This window comes from Oncorhynchus mykiss, chromosome 23, assembly GCF_013265735.2.
Source record: "Oncorhynchus mykiss isolate Arlee chromosome 23, USDA_OmykA_1.1, whole genome shotgun sequence".
In the NCBI taxonomy this organism is placed as follows: domain Eukaryota; kingdom Metazoa; phylum Chordata; class Actinopteri; order Salmoniformes; family Salmonidae; genus Oncorhynchus; species Oncorhynchus mykiss.
In genome coordinates, this window is record NC_048587.1 from 53,199,474 (window position 1) to 53,222,512 (window position 23,039).

A 23,039-nucleotide genomic window follows, 5' to 3' on the forward strand; every position below is an offset into this window, starting at 1 on the left:
ACCACATTCTTTTGGAGAGATTGGAAACACAAGTTCTGGCCTGGTTTAGATCTTATCTGTCGGAAAGATATCAGTTTGTCTCTGTGAATGGTTTGTCCTCTGACAAATAAACTGTATATTCCGGTGTTCCTCAAGGTTCCGTTTTAGGACCACTATTGTTTTCACTATATATTTTACCTCTTGGGGATGTCATTCAAAAACATAATGTTAACTTTCACTGCTATGCGGATGACACATAGCTGTACATTTCAATGAAGCATGGAGAAGCCCCAAAATTGCCCTCGCTAGAAGCCTGAGTTTCAGACATAATGAAGTGGATGGCTGCAAACGTTCTACTTTTAAACTTGGACAAAACAGAGACGCTTGTTCTAGGTCCCGAGAAACAAAGAGATATTCTGTTGAATCTGACAATTAATCTTAATGGTTGTACAGTCATGTCAAATAAAACTGTGAAGGACCTCTGCGTTACTCTGGACCTGATCTCTCTTTTGACGAACATATCAAGACTGTTTCAAGGACCATTTTTTTTCCATCTACGTAACATTGAAAAAATCTGAAACTTTCTGTCCAAAAATAAATAAACTTCAGTTAGTGCTAAATATGGCTGCTAGAATCTTGACTAGAACCAAAATATTTGATCATATTACTCCAGTGCTAACCTCCCTACACTGGCTTCCTGTCAAGGCAAGGGCTGATTTCAAGGTTTTACTGCTAACCTACAAAGCATTACATGGGCTTGCCCCTACCTATCTCTCTGATTTGGTCCTGCCGTACATACCTACACGTATGCTACGGTCACAAGACGTAGGCCTCATAATTGTCCCTAGAATTTCTAAGCAAACACCTGGAGGCAGGGCTTTCTCCTATAGAGCTCCATTTTAGGGAATGGTCTGCCTACCCATGTGAGAGACGCAAACTCGGTCTCAACCTTTAAGTCTTTACTGAAGACTCATCTCTTCAGTGGGTCATATGATTGAGTGTAGTCTGGCCCAGGAGTGTGAAGGTCAACGGAAAGGCTCTGGAGCAACGAACCGCCCTTGCTGTCTCTGCCTGGCCGGTTCCCCTCTTTCCACTGGGATTCTCTGCCTCTAACCCTATTACAGGGGCTGAGTCACTGGCTTACTAGTGCTCTTTCATGCCGTCCCTAGGAGAGGTGCGTCACTTGAGTGGGTTGAGTCACTGATGTGATCTTCCTCTCTGGGTTGGCGCCCCCCTTTGGGTTGTGCCATGGCGGAGATCTTTGTGTGCTATACTCGGCCTTGTCTCAGGATGGTAAGTTGGTGGTTGAAGATATCCCTCTAGTGGTGTGGGGGCTGTACTTTGGCAAAGTGGGTGGGTTATATCCTTCCTGTTTGGTCCTGTCCGGGGGTATCATCGGATGGGGCCACAGTGTCTCCTGACCCCTCCTGTTTCAGCCTCCAGTATTTATGCTGCAGTAATTTATGTGTCAGGGGGCTAGGGTCAGTCTGTTATATCTGGAGTAATAATGATAAAAAGTAACACAATAAAATTGGACCCATGCCAAATCTTTTCAGTCTCCTGGGGTTGGGGGAAGCTGTTGTGTTGCCCTGTCCACAGCTGTCTTGGTGTGTTTGGACCATGATAGGTTGTTGATGATCTGGACACCAAGGAACTTGAAACTCGACCCGCTCTACTGTAGCCTCATCGATGTTCATCACGCCATCATCCAGAAGGCGAGGTCAGTAACGGTGAATCAACGCTGGGACCGAGAGATTGAAAAACACCTTCTATCTCAATGCCATCAGACTGTTCAAACAGCTATCACTAACATTGAGCGCACTACAAGTAGTAGTGCACTATAAAGGGAATAGGGTGCCATTTTGGATGAACCCTTGAGCTCAGATGCCCTGCTGCCCATACTGTAATTTGGCACTGACAGGCGGTTTAAGGAGCGGCACTGGGTTGAATTCATTAGAGTGGGAAGAAGGCTGGGGTGCTCGAGATCATGCCCAATATGTTAATTTTTATATTTCTATTTATTAATTTGAACCTTTATTTAACTAGGCAAGCCAGTTAAGAACAAATTCTTATTTACAACGGCTGCCTACACTGGCCAAACATAATCATGACTATATTGCATTAACAAGGCAAATTAAAAATCATAAATTGAATGACTGTGCATTTATGCACAATTACAGAGCTCACACCCAAACTGTGAGATAAAGACATGCAGAACTATGGGAGAATGAGAACCGGGTCTGGGTCATTAATCAAGCTATTCTTTAACAACACTAACAACAGCGTTCCTCTATGAGACAACCGTCAACAAGATTACAGCAAACACAATGAAGCTCCCAGTAGCAGATGAAAGTGCTTTCAGTAAATTAGGCTGAATGTTCTGCACGAAAGAGCGAGGACGAGAAATAGAAAGAGAGAGAGAGACCCAGGACAGCAACACAAATAGACCCAACCAAATCATGAGAAAACAAGAAGATAATTACTTGAAACATTGGAAAGAATTTACAGCAAACTAAAATGCTATTTGGCTCTAAACAGAGAGTACACAGTGGCAGAAACCCCGACCAGTGTGACTGACCCAAAATTAGGGAAAGCTTTGACTCTGTAGTGAGCGTAGCCTTGCTATTGAGAGATGCATATTTCACTTGCTTTGGCAATGTAAACATATGTTTCCCATGCCAAAATGCCCTTGAATTGAAAAGACAGAAAGAGATTTGGCTGCAGAAGATTAGCTTTAGCTTTATTATGAAATCTAATTTTCAGGCCCCATTCCCTCCAATCCAACCCCACCTATCCTGGCTCCTGTCACCAACAACACAAAATCTTCTCCTCCAGCAGCAGCAAGCAGCAACCTCAGTGAAGACAACACAGTTTTTAACTGGCCCAGTATATAGAAATGAATCATTGTGTATGATGTACAACACACACAGCAGCGTATAGGAGAGGGTTAATACAACTAGGTTAAATTAAGAGGATGAGAGTAGTGTCCGCGCACTGCCATTCCTGGCATCCCAGTCCAGATATTAGGGAAGGATTGAGTAATTCTTAGTGGGTCTTGACGTGGCATCCCAACCCAGCTATTAAGTAAGGCTGGAGTGATTCTTAGTGGGTCTTGACCTGGCATCCCAGCCCAGCCCAGCTATTAGGTAAGGCTGGAGTGATTCTTAGTGGGTCTTGACCTGGCATCCCAGCCCAGCCCAGCTATTAGGTAAGGCTGGAGTGATTCTTAGTGGGTCTTGACCTGGCATCCCAGCCCAGCCCAGCTATTAGGTAAGGCTGGAGTGATTATTAGTAGGTCTTGACCTGGCATCCCAGCCCAGCTATTAGGTAAGGCTGGAGTGATTCTTAGTGGGTCTTGACCTGGCATCCCAGCCCAACCCAGCTATTAGGGAAGGCTGGAGTGATTATTAGTGGGTCTTGACCTGGCATCCCAGCCCAGCTATTAGGTAAAGCTGGAGTGATTCTTAGTGGGTCTTGACCTGGCATCCCAGCCCAGCCCAGCTATTAGGTAAGGCTGGAGTGATTATTAGTGGGCCTTGACCTGGGAGGGCTGTGGTTGATCATTTATGGATTTTGTTGACCCGCATCAGTGATCATTGACGTAAGCATCCCACCACAGTTCCCATCATGTAACTGGCTGTTTTGAATTTCCTCACACGACATTCCAACACGAATGAGTGACATTGGGTGGTTGGTTAATCAGATAGCACCACAGCTTGGCCTATGGGAGTTCTGCTGTGTTGCATGTACCTGTGAGCTTCTTGGCGGGCTGCAGCCGGACGCTGATGGTTTGGTGTGTGAGCAGCGGGGAGGAGGGCAGGGAGCGTGACACGCCCTCCATGATGCGGATGTGCTGCATGCCGTCGGTCATAGACAGAGGGGGCAGGGCGTAGTCACCCTCAAAGGCACAGTCACTGTCTATACTGCCACCTGCAGGAGGAAGCAGAACCATCAGCATAATAATCATGTATTCTAAGCATATATTTCATAATTTACAACACTTATGTGAGTATAGTTATGGATAGTCATGGATGTTTAAGAACAGTTATTAGTGCCTTTGTTGTGCATTGTATTATATTCTGCATAACGTATAAGGCATTATACATGTGCTTCTAGTGGCATCTTCACTACATGTAGGATTTCTTACAGTGTTCAGTGTAAATTAAAATGACTGCGGAACCAAGAGCCATGGAGTGACCCATGTTGTGATGTTGCTGTGGTATTGGCTGGGATCTGCCTGGTCTGACCCAGTAGAGACCACAGCTCCGAAGGCAGACATGACAGGATGCCTCCCTGTTTCTCACAATAACAATACCAGAAAGCCGACATCTCTCATATACTGAACAACGTTACAAATGCAACTTACAAAGTGTTGGTCCCATGTTTCATGGGACCAACAAAAGATCCCAGAAATGTTTCATACGCACAAAAAGCTTATTTAGGACAGCATTTCTCCTTTTCCAAGATAATTATTCCATCTGATTGAACAGCATTAACATTACACAGGTTCACCTTGTGCTGGGGACAATAAGAGGCCACTCGAAAATGTGCAGTTTTGTCACACAACACAATGCAACAGATGTCTCAAGTTTTGAAGGAGCGTGCAATTGGACTACTGACTGCTTGATTGTCCACCAGAGCTACTGACTGCATGATTGTCCACAACCACAGACCACGTGTAAACACGCCAGTCCAGGACCTCCACATCCGGGTTCTTCACCTGCGGGATCATCTGAAACCAGCCACCCAGACAGCTGATGAAACTGTGGGTTTGCAAAACCAAATAATTTCTTAACAAACTTTCAGAAACCGTCTCAGGGAAGCTCACCATGGTCTTGACTTGACTACAGTTTGGCGTCGTAACCAACTTCAGTGGGCAAATGCTTAACTTCGATGGCCACTGGCACGCTGGAGAAGTGTGGGCGAGCAGTTTGCTGATGTCAACATTGTGACAGAGTGCCCCATGTTGGTGGTGGGGTTATGGTATGGGCAGGCATAAGCTACGTACAATGAACACAAATGCCTTTAATCGATGGCAATTTGAATGCACAGATATACTGTGATGAAATCCTGAGGCCCATTGTCGTGCCATTCATCTGCCTCCATCACCACATGTTTCAGCATGATAACCCATGGCCCCATGTCACAAGGATCTGTACACAATTCCTGGAAGCTGAAAACGTCCCTGTTCTTCCATGGCCTACATACTCACCAGACATGCCACCCATTGACCGTGTTTGGGAAGCACTGGAAGCACTGGATTGACATGTACGACAGTGTTCCAGCTCTCGACAATAACCGCCACCGATAAGAGACATTACTGTGCAGCCGTATTCATCGACCTGGCCAAGGCTTTCGACTCTGTCAATGACCACATTCTTATCGGCAGACTCAACAGCCTTGGTTTCTCAAATGACTGCCTTGCCTGGTTCACCAACTACTTCTCTGATAGAGTTCAGTGTGTCAAATCGGAGGGCCTGTTGTTCGGACCTCTGGCAGTCTCTATGGGGGTGCCACAGGGCTCAATTATCGGTCCGACTCTCTTGTCTGTATACATCAATGATGTCGCTCTGGCTGCTGGTGATTCTCTGATCGACCTATACGCAGACGACACCATTCTTTGGACACTTCGTTAACTAACCTCCGGATGAGCTTCAATGCCATACAACTCTCCTTCCGTGGCCTCCAACTGCTCTTAAATGCAAGTAAAACTAAATGCATGCTCTTAAACCGATCGCTGCCCGCACCTGCCCGCCGTCCAGCATCACTACTCTAGACTAGAGGTCTACCGATTATGACTGTTCAACGTCGATACCGATACCGATTATTGGAGGTCAAAAAAAAAGCTGATACAGATTAATCGGCCGATTAAAAAAAAAAAAAATTGTAATAATGACAATTACAACAATACTGAATGAACACTTACTTTAACTTAATACAATAAATCAATAAAATCAATTTAGCCTCAATAAATAATGAAACATGTTCAATTTGGTTTAAATAATGCAAAAACAAAGTGTTGGAGAAGAAAGTAAAAGTGCAATATGTGCCATGTAAGAAAGCTAACGTTTAAGTTCCTTGCTCAGAACATGAGAACATATGAAAGCTAGTGGTTCCTTTTAACATGAGTCTTCAATATTCCCAGGTAAGACATTTTAGGTTGTAGTTATTATAGGAATTATAGGACTAGTTCTCTCTATACCATTTGTATTTCATATACCTTTGACTATTGGATGTTCTTATAGGAACTAGTATTGCCAGTGTAACAGTATAGCTTCCGTCCCTCTCCTCGCTCCTACCTGGGCTCGAACCAGGAACACATCGACAACAGCCACCCTCGAAGCAGCGTTACCCATGCAGAGCAAGGGGAATAACTACTCCAGAGCGAGTGACGTTTGAAACGCTATTAGCACGCACCCCGCTAACTAGCTAGCCATTTCACATTGGTTACACCAGCCTAATCTCGAGAGTTGATAGGCTTGAAGTCATAAACAGCGCAATGCTTGAAGCACAACGAAGAGCTGCTGGCAAAACGGACGATAGTGCTGTTTGAATGAATGCTTACGAGCATGCTGGTGCCTACCATTGCTCAGTCCGACTGCTCTTTCAAATCATAGACTTAATTATAACATAATAACACACAGAAATACGAGCCTTAGGTCATTAATATGGTCGAATCCGGAAACTATCATCTCGAAAACAAGATGTTTATTATTTCAGTGAAATACGGAACCGTTCCGTATTTTATCTAACGGGTGGCATCCATAAGTCTAAATATTCATGTTACATTGCACAACCTTCAATGTTATGGCATAATTACGTAAACGTCTGGCAAATTAGGCGGCCCAAACTGTTGCATATACCCTGACTCCACAAGAGAAGACACACAATTTCAACTGGTTAATATTGCCTGCTAACCTGGATTTCTTTTAGCTAAATATGCAGGTTTAAAAATATATACTTCTGTGTGTTGATTTTAAGAAAGGCATTGATGTTTATGGTTAGGTACACATTGGAGCAAGGACAGTTCTTTTTCGCCAATACGCACCGCATCGATTATATACAACGCAGGACACGCTAGATAAACTAGTAATATCATCAACCATGTCTAGTTAATTAGTGATTATGATTGATTGTTTTTTATAAGATTTGTATACGTTTTTTTATACGTTTAATGCTAGCTAGCAACTTAACTTGGCTTACTGCATTCGCATAACAGGCAGGCTCCTCGTGGAGTGCAATGAGAGGCAGGTGGTTAGAGCGTTGGACTAGTTAACTGTAAGGTTGCAAGATTGAATCCCCGAGCTGACAAGGTAAAAATCTGTCGTTCTGCCCCTGAACAAGGCAGTTAACCCACCGTTCCTAGGCCGTCATTGAAAATAAGAATGTGTTCTTAACTGACATGCCTAGATTAAATAAAAGTGTAAAAAATAAATATATAAATAAAATCGGCCAAATCGGTATCCAAAAATACCAATTTCCGATTGTTATGAATACTAGAAATCGGCCCTAATTAATCGGCCATTCCGATTAATCGGTCGACCTCTACTCTGGACGGTTTGGAATTAGAATATGTGGACAACTACAAATACCTAGGTGTCTCTCTAGACTGTAAACTCTCCTTCCAGACTCACATTAAGCATCTCCATTCCAAAATAAAATTTTAAATCGGCTTCCTATTTCGCAACAAAGCATCCTTCACTCATGCTGCCAAACATACCCTCGTAAAACTGACTATCCTACCAATCCTCGACTTCGGCGATGTCATCTACAAAATAGCCTCCAACCCTCTACATCAACAAATTGGATGCAGTCTATCACAGTGCCATTCGTTTTGTCACCAAAGCCCCATATCCTACCCACCACTGCGACCTGTACGCTCTCGTTGGCTGGCCCTCGCTTCATACTCGTCGCCAAACCCACTGGCTCCAGGTCATCTACAAGTCTTTGCTAGGTAAAGCTCCGCCTTATCTCAGCTCACTGGTCACCATAGCAGCACCCACCCATAACACACGTTCCAGCAGGTATATCTCACTGGTCATCCCCAAAGCCAATTCCTCCTTTGGCCGCCTTTCCTTACAGTTCTCTGCTGCCAATGACTGGAACAAACTGCAAAAATCAATGAAGCTGGAGACTCATATCTCCCTCACTAACTTTAAACACCAGCTGTCAGAGCAGCTCACAGATCACTGCACCTGTACATAGCCCATCTGTAAATAGCCCATCTAACTACCTCATCCCCATACTGTATTTATTTATTAATCTTGCTCCTTTGCACCCCAGTATCTCTACTTGCACATTCACCTTCTGCACATCTATCACTCCAGTGTTTAATTGGACAATTGTAATTACTTCGCCACCATGGCCTATTTATTGCCTTAACTCACTAATCTTACTTCATTTGCACACACTCTATTTGTTTATTCCATGTGTAACTCTGTGTTGTTGTATGTGTCAAACTGCTTTTCTTTATCTTGGCCAGGTCGCAGTTGTAAATGAGAACTTAACCTACCTGGTTAAATAAAGGTGAAATAAAAAAAAATAATATCCAGCAACTTCACACAGCTATTGAAAAGGAGTGGGACAACATTCCACATGCCACAATCAACAGCCTGATCAACTCTATGGGAAGGAGATGTGTCACGCTGCATGAGGCAACTTGTGGTAACACCAGACACTGACTGGTTTCCTGATCCACACCCTTACCTTTTTTAAGGTATCTCTGACCAACAGATGCATATCTGTATTACCAGTCATGTGAAATACATAGATTATGGCCTAATAAATGTATTTCAATTGACTGATTCCCTCATATGAACTGTAACTCAGTAAAATCTTTGAAATGGTTGAATGTTGCATTCATATTTTTGTTCAATGTATAACAGGGGTGCCCAACCAATCAATTGCGGTCTACTGGTAGACCGCGGAGAGCTTGCCAGTCGATCGTGAGATGATTATACATCTACCAAAACTCAGCCACACAAATCAATGCCTATAATCTCTTTCTGTTTTAACGTTCAACAGTCCCCCATTCACAGCTATGTCTGAAAAGAGATGTGATTTACATAAAATATGACCAGTCGCTGCCCACTTATTGACATATGCCTAGTTAGCACGGTCAGATGCTGCCCGCCAACTCCAGGTCGATGTCACGGTGATGCCAGGCAGGTAGCTAGCTAGCTAACTTTGTATCCCGATTCGTTCTTAAATGGTGTTGTTGACAGCAGCAATAATTAGTGAAGGGAAGGATACAAAAAAACAGAAAACATATAATTTCCACAAGAAATAGGAGGATTATTTTTTCATCATGTCAAACTCAATATGTGTGTGCCTCATCTGAAATCAAATCCAATCAAATCAAATGTATTTGTCACATACACATGGTTAGCAGATGTTAATGCGAGTGTAGCGAAATGCTTGTGCTTCTAGTTCCGATGCAGTAATAACCAACGAGTAATCTAACTAACAATTCCAAAACTACTACCTTATACACACAAGTGTAAAGGGATAAAGAATATGTACATAAAGATATATGAATGAGTGATGGTAAAGAACGGCACAGGCAAGATGCAGTAAATGGTATCGAGTACAGTATATACATATGATATGAGTAATGTAGGGTATGTAAACAAAGTGGCATAGTTTACAGTGGCTTGTGATACATGTATTACATAAAGATGCAGTAGATGCAGTAGATGAAATAGAGTAAAGTATATACGTATACATATGAGATGAATAATGTAGGGTATGTAAACATTATATTAAGTAGCATTGTTTAAAGTGGCTAGTGATATATTTTACCTCAATTCCCATCAATTCCCATTATTAAAGTGGCTGGAGTTGAGTCAGTGTGTTGGCATCAGCCACTCAATGTTAGTGGTGGTTGTTTAACAGTCTGATGGCCTTGAGATAGAAGCTGTTTTTCAGTCTCTCGGTCCCAGCTTTGATGCACCTGTACTGACCTCGCCTTGTGGAGGATAGCAGGGTGAACAGGCAGTGGCTCGGGTGGTTGTTGTCCTTGATGATCTTTATGGCCTTCCTGTGACATCGGGTGGTGTAGGTGTCCTGGAGAGCAGGTAGTTTGGCCCCGGTGATGCGTTGTGCAGACCTCACTACCCTCTGGAGAGCCTTACGGTTGTGGGCGGAGCAGTTGCTGTACCAGGCGGTGATACAGCCCGACAGGATGCTCTCGATTGTGCATCTGTAGAAGTTTGTGAGTGCTTTTGGTGACAAGCCGAATTTCTTCAGTTGGTAATCAAGCCTACCACTCTTGTGTCGTCCACAAACTTGATGATTGAGTTGGAGGGGTGCGTGGCCACGCAGTCGTGGGTGAACAGGGAGTACAGGAGAGGGCTCAGAACGCACCCTTGTGGGGCCCCAGTGTTGAGGATAAGCGGGGTGGAGATGTTGTTACCTACCCTCACCACCTGGGGGCGGCCCGTCAGGAAGTCCAGTACCCAGTTGCACAGGGCGGGGTCGAGACCCAGGGTTTCGAGCTTGATGACGAGTTTGGAGGGTACTATGGTGTTAAATGCTGAGCTGTAGTCGATGAACAGCATTCTCACATAGGCATTCCTCTTGTCCAGATGGGTTAGGGCAGTATGCAGTGTGGTTGAGATTGCATCGTCTGTGGAAATAATTTGTGCGGTAAGCAAATTGGAGTGGGTCTAGGGTGTCAGGTAGGGTGGAGGTGATTTGGTCCTTGACTAGTCTCTCAAAGCACTTCATGATGACAGAAGTGAGTGGTAGTCGTTTAGCTCGGTTACCTTAGCTTTCTTGGGAACAGGAACAATGGTGGCCCTCTTGAAGCATGTGGGAACAGCAGACTGGGATAAGGATTGATTGAATATGTCCGTAAACACACCAGCCAGCTGGTCTGCGCATGCTCTGAGGGCGCGGCTGGGGATGCCGTCTGGGCCTGCAGCTTTGCGAGGGTTAACACTTTTAAATGTTTTACTCACCTCGGCTGCAGTGAAGGAGAGTCTGCATGTTTTGGTTGCGAGCCGTGTCAGTGGCACTGTATTGTCCTCAAAGCGGGCAAAAAAGTTATTTAGTCTGCCTGGGAGCAAGACATCCTGGTCCGTGAGTGGGCTGGTTTTCTTTTTGTAATCCGTGATTGACTGTAGACCCTGCCACATACCTCTTGTGTCTGAGCTGTTGAATTGTGATTCTACTTTGTCTCTATACTGACGCTTAGCTTGTTTGATTGCCTTGCGGAGGGAATAGCTACACTGTTTGTATTCGGTCATGTGACCAAAGGGAAGGGAAGGCGGCAACCATAGCATCTAATCGTGTGAGTCGCGTTGTTGCTAAGCATAAAAAGTTGTTCAAAGATGGGGAGATGATTAAGGAAGCATTTATTGAGGCTGCAGACTTGCTGTTTGGTGATTTTAAGAATAAGACTGAAATTATGGCTGCCAATGGCATTCAGTTGTCCAGCAATACGGTGACAAGAAGAAGTGAGGGAATAGTGGAGAACCTAGAGTATCAACTGAAAAAGAGTGTTATTCCCTCTAGTTGGTCGAGTCCACAGATATGGTAGATGTGGCACAGTTATGCATTTTCATCAGAATGGTATTTGACAACATGAGAACAAAGGAGACAAAGGAGGAACTACTCGCCATTTTGCCACTGAAAGGTCATAGAAGAGGCAAATATGTTTTTCAAGCTTTTATGGAGTTTGCTAACAAATTCCAACTGCCCTTGTGTAAGCTTGTCTCCATCACTACTGATGGGGCACCCGCTATGGTAGGCGGCAGTGGGTCATTGAATTGTGCAAAAAATATGATTCTTTCCAGGACTTTCTTAGTTATCACTGCGTAATTCATCAGCGAGTTTTGTGCGGAAGATGTTAAACGTGAAAGAGGTGATGGATGTTGCGATGAAGATTGTGTGTTCTATTCGAGCAAAAAGCCTACAGTGGAGGCTATTTCGTGCTCACTTAGAAGAGACTGATGTGGAGCACACAGACCTGTTACTGCACACGGATGTGAGGTGCCCGAGCCGAGGTAAATTTTTAGGGAGATTCAATGAGTTGTTGCCTGAAATCACGGAGTTTCTCAAGGTCTCCAAACATGCTGTGGCTCCTGGATTTAGCTTTTCTCACTGACCTAACTTACATGCTTAATGAACTGAATGTAGAGCTGCAAGGAAAAGGCAAACATGTTATCGACATGATCTGTGAACACTTTTAAATGCAAAATACAACTGCTCGCAAGAAAACCGCAACGTAAGGACCTGCACTTCTTTCAACACATGCATTCAGAAATTGACAGTGCACATTACGTGGAGCAAGTCCAGAGCATCTTATCTGAGTTTGACAGTCGTTTCACTGACTTTGCATCACTTGAGCCTATTGCCACTTATATGTGCTTTTCATTTGGCACAGCCATAAATGTGGAAGTCTTTGCCTCCAAAATGGGATCCCTTTTTCAGTTGGACACAACTGTAGCAGAAACTGAAATTCTCACCCTTCAAAATGACATTCGGGTGAAATCGCGGGCAACCACTGAGATGAAGGAAGAGTTCTGGGAGCTACTCCTAGAGAATACCAACATAAGAAGATCTCTCAACTTATCGGCCCTTTTTGGATCAACCTACCTGTGTGAGTCTGCATATTCTCACATGAAAATAATCATGTCCAAGTACAGCTCTACAGTCATGGCCAAAAGTTTTGAGAATGACACAAATATTAATTTCCACAAAGTTTGCTGCTTCAGTGCCTTTAGATATTTTTGTCAGATGTTACTATGGAATACTGAAGTATAATTACAAGCATTTCATAAGTGTCAAAGTATTTTATTGGCAATTACATGAAGTTGATGCAAAGAGTCAATATTTTCAGTGTTGACTCTTCTTTTTCAAGACCTCTGCAATCCGCCCTGGCATGCTGTCAATTAACTTCTGGGCCACATCCTGACTGATGGCAGCCCATTCTTGCATAATCAATGCTTGGAGTTTGTCAGAATTTGTGGAGTTTTGTTTGTCCACCCACCTCTTGAGGATTGACCACAAGTTCTCAATGGGATTAAGGTGTGGAGAGTTTCCTGGCCACGGACCCAAAATATCGATGTTTTGTTCCCCGAGCCACTTAGTTATCACTTTTTGCCTTATGGCAAGGTGCTCCATCATGCTGGAAAAAGGCATTGTTCGTCACCAAACTGTTCCTGGATGGTTGGGAGAAGTTGCTCTCGGAGGATGTGTTGGTACCATTCTTTATTCATGGCTGTGTTCTTAGGCAAAATTGTGAGTGAGCCCACTCCCTTGGCTGAGAAGCAACCCCAGACATGAATGTCTCAGGATGCTTTACTGTTGGCATGACACAGGACTGATGGTAGCGCTCACCTTGTCTTCACCGGACAAGCTTTTTCTGGCTGCCCCAACCAATCGGAAAGGGGATTCATCAGAGAAAATTACTTTACCCCAGTCCTCAGCAGTCCAATCCCTGTACCTTTTGCAGAATATCAGTCTGTCCCTGATGTTTTTCCTGGAGAGAAGTGGCTTCTTTGCTGCCCTTCTTCACACTTGCCATCCTCCAAAAGTATTTTCCTCACTGTGCGTGCAGATGCACTCACACCTTCCTGCTGCCATTCCTGAGCAGGCTCTGTTCTGGTGGTGCCCCGATCCCGCAGCTGAATCAATTTTAGGAGACGGTCCTGGCGCTTGCTGGACTTTCTTGGGCGCCCTGAAGCCTTCTTCACAACAATTGAACAGCTCTCCTTGAAGTTCTTGATGATCCGATAATTGTTTGATTTAGGTGCAATCTTACTGGCAGCAATATCCTTGCCTGTGAAGCCCTTTTGTGCAAAGAAATTATGACGGCACATGGTTCCTTGCAGGTAACAATGGTTGACAGAGGAAGAACAATGATTCCAAGCACCACCCTCCTTTTAAAGCTTCCAGTCTGTTATTCGAACTCAATCAGCATGACAAAGTGATCTCCAGCCTTGTCCTCGTCAACACTCACACCTGTGTTAACGAGAGAATCACTGACATGATGTCAGCTGGTCCTTTTGTGGAAGGGTTGAAATGCAGTGGAAATGTTTTGGGGGGATTCAGTTCATTTGCATGGCAAATAGGGACTTTGCAATTAATTGCAATTCATCTGATCACTCTTCATAACATTCTGGAGTATATGCAAATTGCCATGATACAAACTGAGGCAGCAGACTTCGTGAAAATTAATATTTGTGTCATTCTCAAAACTTTACTGCCACGACTGTACTATGACCGATGACCACCTTTGTGGCCTGCATGAGACTTGCAACACACTGCTACAGAACTGACTATGAAAAACTACTTGGCTCCACCCAATGCCAAAAGTCCCACTAAGGTAGGAAATTAAATTAGTTACACTTATTTGTGGAAAACATGTTATTGGTCCACATTATATTTGGGTATCAAATAGGTATCATAATGGCTGGTCCATCCTCAGTGGTGTGTTGCATTTCATTCATTTTGTTTGTTGGTTTAGATTTAGAGACTCGTAGATCTCATCAGGCTGGCAAATGAAAAAGCAGATCTCACGTCAAAGAAGGTTGTGCACACCTGGTGTATAACATCAAAGATATGTAGCTACAATAGAGATCAACCATTATCCAAAGACAACCAAACCATAAGGGAGCTCAATTCCTGAAAGAACACAGGAGCAATCACTAAACCACAGCAACACCTCCCTCCAAATATCACAAGTTCTGTTTGCCAATTTTTTGAACATTTTTAATTCTCACATTTCCTAGCACACTAACACTTCTGTATAACACTCTGTTCAGCCATTTTGTCTGTCCATACAGAACCACATCCAAGCCCAGCCCAGACGGCCCTGTCCCACCGGACAGACAGAGCTGTGAAGCCAACTGGCCAACACCTTAATGAAAAACCAGATAGCATAGCAGATACCAGAGACCAGGAGCCATTAACAGACACTCCCCAGTAGTCCCCATAGAGTGCTGTGTGTGTGTGTGTGTGTGTGTGTTTGTGTGTTTGTGTGTGATATAGACAGAGACAGTCAGGGACTGCTTACACCATCACACTGTCACACTGTCACACTGTCACACACACACCGTCTGACACCGTACCACCTGGCTCTGTGGTTTCAGCTCTGCCTGAGAGACTCCATCCATGTAATGTAGCAGCAACAGCGGCCACATCCCTCAGTCAGTCTGTCTGTCTGCATGGAGGGTGTGAATGAAGACCAGAGGGGAATTCAAGAGAAGCTGCCTGGAAGGGAACAGTTTTGCTCTCTTCTCTCCTCAACAGCTTTACATGTCTGAGAGCCAAGAGAAGTTTAGTGTGAGCCAATGGTCTGGGGGAGGCTACATAGCTACATTGACGTGGTACGTGGCTTACCTCTCAAAAAGTTGCCAAACAAAAGGGTAGGGTGTATTTGAATGCTACTTGTTGAACTGTTGAGACAGACAGGTATTTTTAAAGAGTGTAAGAGCCACTTCACAGAACAAAACAAAACACTCACAGACACACAAACACACACCCCCTCATAGGTAAAAACATAGGTAAAAAAGAGCAAGGACACCTATGGGAAAATGGCACTGCCTAAATTAGTCCTATGGAAGCAGCAGAACTCCATAAATGTAGTCTATAACATTTGGGACTGACAGAGATGGTCGCCTCGCTTCAAGTCCTTAGGAAACTATACAGTATTTTGTATTTTTATGTATTATTTCTTACATTGTTAGCTCAGAAAATCTCAAGTGTTATTACAAAGAGCCGGGAAGAACTATTGGATATAAGAGCGACGTCAACTTAGCAACATTATGACCAGCAATGTGACTTTCCTGAAGCGGATCTTTATTTCGGACCTCCACCGGGATCTAATCCCAGAGGCCGACCCAAAACAACGTCGTTGCCCAAGAGAGGCAGACGGAGCTGCCTCCTGGTCAGACTTAGAAGGCGAGCACACCACCCACCGCTTCCGAGCATATTAGTCGCCAATGTCCAGTCTCTAGACAACAAGGTGGACGAAAGGCACGAGTTGCCTTCCAGAGAGACATCAGAGATTGTATCATTCTCTGTTTCATGGAAACATGGCTATGTTTTCAGAGTCGGTACAGCCACCGGGTTTCTTCATGCGTAGCACTAATAGAAACAAACATCTCTCTGGTAAGAAGAAGGACGGGTGTGTATGCTTCATGATTAACGACTTATGGTGTAACAATAACAACATACAGGAACTCAAGTCCTTTCCTTAAAATCAAACGCCGACCACATTATATCTCAAGAGAATTCTCTTTGATTATAGTCACAGCTGTGTATATCCACGCCAAGCAGATAGCTCGAAGGCCCTGAAAGAACTTCACTGGAATCTATGTAAACTGGAAACCATATATCCTGAGGGTGCATTTATTGTAGCTGGGGATTTTAACAAAGCTAAATTCTACCAGCACATTGGCTGTAGCACCCACTCGAGCAAGACACTGGACCACTGCTACTCTAACTTCTGTGATGCATACAAGGCCTTCCCCCGCCCTCCCTTCGGCAAATCCGACCACAACTCCATCTTGCTCATACTGTCCTATAGGCAGAAACTCAAAAAGGGTGTACCTGTGACTATAACCATTCGACGCTGGTCTGACCAATCGGAATCCACACTTCAAGATTGCTTTGATCACGTGGTCTGGAAAATGTTCCGGGTAGCCTCAAACCATAACATTGATTTATACTCTGACTCGGTGAGTGAGTTTATTAGGAAGTACATTGGAGATGTTGTACCCACTGTGACTATTAAAACCTACCCCAACCAGAAACCGTGGATAGACAGCAGCATTCGTGCGAAACTGAAAGCGCAAACCACCGCATTCAACCATGGAAAGAGGTTGGGGAATATGGCCGAATATAAACAGTGCAGGTATTCCCTCCGCAAGGCAATCAATCAAGCGAAATGTCGGTATAGGGACAAAATGGAGTCGCAATTCAAAGGCCCAGACATGAGACATATGTGGCAGGGTCTACAGGCAATTACAGACTACAAAAAGAAAACCATCCATGTCACGGTCACTAAGGTCTTTCTTGAGGATAATACAGTGCCACCGACGCGGCCCGCTACCAAGAACTGCGGGCCCCCCCTCTCCTTCTCCGTGGCCGATGTGAGTAAGACATTTAAACATGTTAACTCTCGCAAGGCTGCTGGCCCAGACGGCATTGCTAGCTGCGTCCTCAGAGCATGCACAGACAAACTGACTGGTGTGTTTACGGACATAGTCAATCTGTCCCTATCACAGTCTGCAATCCCCACATGCTTCACAATGACCACCATTGTTCCTATACCAAAGAAGGCAAAGTTAACTGAGCTGTAGCACTCACGTCTGTCATCATGAAGTGCCTTGAGAGACTAGTCAAGGACCATATCACCTCCACCTTACCTGCCACCCTATACCCACTTCAGTTTGCATACCACACCAACAGGTCCACAAACAACAGGGTAGCCTAGTGGTTAGAGCGTTGGACTAGTAACCGAAAGGTTGCAAGTTCAAACCCCTGAGCTGACAAGGTACAAATCTGTCGTTCTGCCCCTGAACAGGCAGTTAACCCACTGTTCCTAGGCTGTCATTGAAAATAATAATTTGTTCTTAATTGACTTGCCTAGTTAAATAAAGGTAAAAATAAAAAATGTAAAAACGACTGCCCTCAACCGCAAGGCTCTTCAGAGGGAAGTGCGGTCTGCACAACACATCACCGGTGGCAAACTACCTGCCCTCCAGGACACCTACAGCACCCGATGTAACAGGAAAGCTGCTATCATCCAGAAGGCGAGGTCAGTACAGGTGCATCAAAGCTGGGACCATCAAGGCCCTCAGACTGTTAAACAGCCATCACTAACATAGAGAGGCTGCTGTCAACACAGACTCAAATCTCTGGCCACTTAAATAAATGGATTTAATAAAGGTATCACTAGTCACTTCAAATAATGCCACTTTAATAATGTTTACATATCCTACATTACTCATCTCATATGTATATACTGTATTTCATACCATCTATTGCATCTTGCCTATGCCATACGCCAATCGTTCATCCATATGTACATATTCCATTTTCCATCCCTTTACATTTGTGTGTATAAGGTAGTTGTTGTGATTTGTTAGATTACTTTTTAGATATTACTGCAGTGTTGGAACTAGAAGCACAAGCATTTCGCTACACTCACATTAACATCTGCTAACTATGTACATGTGGCAAATAATATTTGATTAGATTTTTTATTGTTGACAGACACAATTGACTACCATTCTGTTTATTTTCCTGCCCAGTGTATACTTCCAGGGAGAACAGACTCAGACAAAATGACAAGAACATAAACATTCATAGTGTTCTCTCTCCACAAAATTACAGGAAAATAAACATTCATAGTGTTCTCTCTCCACAAAATTACAGGAATATAAACATTCATAGTGTTCTCTCTCTCCACAAAATTACAGGAAAATAAACATTCATAGTGTTCTCTCTCCACAAAATTACAGGAATATAAACATTCATAGTGTTCTCTCTCTCCACAAAATTACAGGAAAATAAACATTCATAGTGTTCTCTCTCCACAACACTACTACATCACTTCTTCTCCAGAAGTTATTAAATCCTCTGCTATGAAGTCATATCAAATACAGGCCTTTAACCTCTTGGATATAGGGGGCGCTCTTTTAATTTTTGGATGAAAAACGTTCCCGTTTTAAACAAGATATTTTGTCACGAAAAGATGCTCGACTATGCATATAACTGACAGCTTTGGAAAGAAAACACTCTGACGTTTCCAAAACTGCAAAGATATTGTCTGTGAGTGCCACAGAACTGATGTTACAGGCGAAACCCAGATAAAAATCCAATCAGGAACTGACGCATTTTTTGAAACCGCCTCATGCCAATGACTCCTTATATGGCTGTGAAGGAGCTAGGAGTCAGCTTACGTTTTCCCCAAGGTGTCTGCAGCATTGTGATGTCTTTTTAGGCATTTCCATTGGAGAATGGCTGTAAGAGACCATATAGGTCGAGTGGACGCATGGTGTCTCCCGGAGAAAACCTTGGGTAAAATACTGAGGTAGCCATTTTTCCAATCGTTTCTTATGAGAAACCAATTGCCTCCACGGATATATTATCGAATACATATGTCAAAAACACCTTGAGGATGGATCCTAAACAACGTTTGCCGTGTTTCTGTCGATATTATGGAGCAAATTGTGAAAAAAGTTTGGCGGTATAGATGAAGTATTTTCGGTCGATTTCTCAGCCAAGCAGGATGAACACGCCTACAAAAATATTATTTTTGGAAAAAAGGAACATTTGCTATCTAACTGGGAGTCTCCTGAGTGAAAGCATCTGAAGTTTTTCAAAGGTAAATGATTTAATTTGGTTGCTTTTCTTATTTTTGTGAAAATGTTGCCTGCTGCCAGCACAGCCTAGCATAGCATTATGCCATGCTAAACTTACACAAATGCTTGTCTAGCGTTGGCTGTAATGCATATTTTGAAAATCTGAGATGACAGTGTTGTTAACAAAAGGCTAAGCTTGGGTTTCAATATATTTATTTCATTTCATTTGCGATTTTCATGAATAGGAAACGTTGCGTTATGGTAATGCGCTTGAGGCTATGATTACGCTCCCGGATACGGGATTGCTCGTGGCTAGCGGTTAAACAGCCTCCAGCCCTCTCTGTTGCTCCAGGGGAGAGAGGAGAGAGAGGGGCAGGAAAATAGTATGAGCATGATTCTAAAAATTCAGAAGGAAAAAATAAGAGATGGATATAAGAAAAAGAATATGGGGAAATGGGGAAAGGGGATAAAGGAGAGGAGGGGAGAAGAGAGGAGTGGAGAGGAGAGGAGAGGAGAGGAGAGGAGAGGAGAGGAGAGGAGAGGAGAGGGAAAGCGAGGGAGAGCGAGACAGAGCGAGAGAAAGAGAGAGACGGAGAGAGACCGAGAAAGACAGAAACAGAGAGACAGAGAGAGAGACAGAGAGAGACAGAGAGAGAGAGACAGAGAGAGAGAGACGGAGAGAGAAAGAGAGAGACAGAGAGACAGAAACAGAGACAGAGAGAGAGACAGAGAGACAGGGAGAGAGAGAGAGAGACAGAGAGACAGAAACAGAGAGAGAGAGAGAGAGAGAAAGAGAGAGACAGCTCTGGCATCTATTTGGAACCAAGGACTTATCACCCCAATCCACAAAAGTGGAGACAAATTTGACCCCAGTAACTACCGTGGAATATGCGTCAACAGTAACCTTGGGAAAATCCTCTGCATTATCATTAACAGCAGACTCGTACATTTCCTCAATGAAAACAATGTACTGAGCAAATGTCAAATTGGCTTTTTACCAAATTACTGTACAACAGACCATGTATTCACCCTGCACACCCTAATTGACAACCAAACAAACCAAAACAAAGGCAAAGTCTTCTCAAGCTTTGTTGATTTCAAAAAAGCCTTCGACTCAATTTGGCATGAGGGTCTGCTATACAAACTGATGGAAAGTGGTGTTGGGGGTAAAACATACGACATTATAAAATCCATGTACACAAAAAACAAGTGTGCGGTTAAAATTGGCAAAAAAAACACACATTTCTTCACACAGGGTCGTGGGGTGAGACAGGGATGCAGCTTAAGCCCCACCCTCTTCAACATAAATATAAACGAATTGGCGCGGGCACTAGAAAAGTCTGCAGCACCCGGCCTCACCCTACTAGAATCCGAAGTCAAATGTCTGCTGTTTGCTGATGATCTGTTGGTTTTGTCACCAACCAAGGAGGGCCTACAGCAGCACCTAGATCTTATGCACAGATTCTGTCAGACATGGGTCCTGACAGTAAATCTCAGTTAGACCAAAATAATGGTGTTCCAAAAAAGGTCCAGTCACCAGGACCACAAATACAAATTCCATTTAGACACTGTTGCCCTAGAGCACACAAAAAACTATACATACCTTGGCCTAAACATCAGCGCCACAGGTAACTTCCACAAAGCTGTGAACGATCTGAGAGACAAGGCAAGAAGGGCATTCTATGCCATCAAAAGGAACAAAAATTTCAACATACCAATTAGGATTTGGCTAAAAATACTTGAATCAGTCATAGAGCCCATTGCCCTTTATGGTTGTGAGGTCTGGGGTCCGCTCACCAACCAAGACTTCACAAAATGGGACAAACACCAAATTGAGACTCTGCACGCAGAATTCTGCAAAAATATCCTCTGTGTACAACGTAGAACACCAAATAATGCATGCAGAGCAGAATTAGGCCGATACCCACTAATTATCAAAATCCAGAAAAGAGCAGTTCAATTCTATAACCACCTAAAAGGAAGCGATTCCCAAACCTTCCATAACAAAGCCATCACCTACAGAGAGATGAACCTGGAGAAGAGTCCCCTAAGCAAGCTGGTCCTGGGGCTCTGTTCACAAACACAAACACACCCTACAGAGCCCCAGGACAGCAGCACAATCAGACCCAACCAAATCATGAGAAAACAAAAAGAGAATTACTTGACACATTGGAAAGAATTAACAAAAAAACAGAGCAAACTAGAATGCTATTTGGCCCTAAACAGAGAGTACACAGCGGCAGAATACCTGACCACTGTGACTGTCCCAAAATTAAAGAAAGCTTTGAGTACAGACTCAGTGAGCATAGCCTTGCTATTGAGAAAGGCCGCCGTAGGCAGACATGGCTCTCAAGAGAAGACAGGCTATGTGCTCACTGCACCACAAAATGAGGTGGAAACTGAGCTGCACTTCCTAACCTCCTGCCCAATGTATGACCATATTAGAGAGACATTTTTCCCTCAGATTACACAGATCCACAAAGAATTCGAAAACAAATCCAATTTTGATAAACTCCCATATCTACTGGGTGAAATTCCACAGTGTACCACAAGAAAAGGGCAACCAGTGAAGAACAAACACCATTGTAAATACAACCCATATTTATGCTTATTTTTTTAATCTTGTGTCCTTTAACCATTTGTACATTGTTAAAGCACTGTATATATATATAATATGACATTTGTAATGTCTTTATTGTTTTGAAACTTTTGTATGTGTAATGTTTACTGTTCATTTGTATTGTTTATTTCACTTTTGTATATTATCTACCTCACTTGCTTTGGCAATGTTAACACATGTTTCCCATGCCAATAAAGCCCCTGAATTGAATTGAATTGAATTGAATTGACAGAGAGAGAGACAGAGAGAGAGAGAGAGCGAGACAATGAGAGATCCAGACAGACAGAGACAGAGAGAGAGAGAGTGAGCGAGAGAGAGAGTGACAGAGAGAGAGACAGAGAGACAGACAGAGAGAGAGAGAGAGAGAGAGAGAGAAAGACAGAGAGAGAGAGAGAGACAGCGACAGACAGAGAGAGACAAAGAGAGCGAGACAGAGAGAGACAAAGAGAGAGACAAAGAGAGAGAGACAGAGACAGAGAGAGTGAGACAGAAAGAGACAGAGAGCGAGAGAGAAAGAGACAGAGAGAGAGACAGAGAAAGACAGAGAGAGACATAGAAAGAGAGAAAGAGACAGAGGGGATTTGGTGCACAGAGTAGTGTAACACACCCAGTAGTGTAACTACCTACCTTGACCAGTGTGGCTCAGGTAGGGGTGGTTGTCTAGACTGGGTGAGCAGGGGTCTGCCAGGTCCTCATTCCCTCCATCTGCAGACGAGGAGTGAGAAAAAGAGGAGAGAAAGAGGGAGAGAGAGAGAGAAAGAGAGTGAGTGAGTGAGTGAGTGAGTGAGTGAGTGTGGGGATGCCAGGAAGACGAGAGAGAGGGAGGATGCCAGGAAAAGGAGAAAGTGAGGATGCCAGGAAGAGGAGAAAGTGAGGATGCCAGGAAGAGGAGAAAGTGAGGATGCCAGAAAGAGGAAAGACAGTGAGGATGCCAGGCAGAGGAGAGAGTGAGGATGCCAGGCAGAGGAGAGAGTGAGGATGCCAGGCAGAGGAGAGAGTGAGGATGCCAGGACGGGGAGAAAGTGAGGAAGCCAGGAAGAGGAGAGAGTGAGGATGCCAGGAAGAGGAGAGAGTGAGGATGCTAGGAAGAAGAAAGAGTGAGGATGCCAAGAAGAGAAGAG

General features: G+C 43.9%; 1 protein-coding gene across 1 annotated transcript in view; it reads right to left on the reverse strand.

Annotated features, from left to right (window-relative positions):
- Positions 1-22,641, reverse strand: part of LOC110503130 (protein TANC2) — a 193,722-nt gene extending 171,081 nt beyond the window's left edge. Inside the window, exons 1-2 of the mRNA XM_036960788.1 lie at positions 22,546-22,641; positions 3,730-3,909 (exon numbers count right to left, since the gene is read on the reverse strand). Of these exons, the coding sequence (XP_036816683.1) occupies positions 3,730-3,850 (121 nt within the window). The 5' untranslated portion in view covers positions 3,851-3,909; positions 22,546-22,641. The remainder of the gene's footprint in view (positions 1-3,729; positions 3,910-22,545) is intronic.
- Between the last annotated feature and the right edge of the window lie 398 nt (positions 22,642-23,039).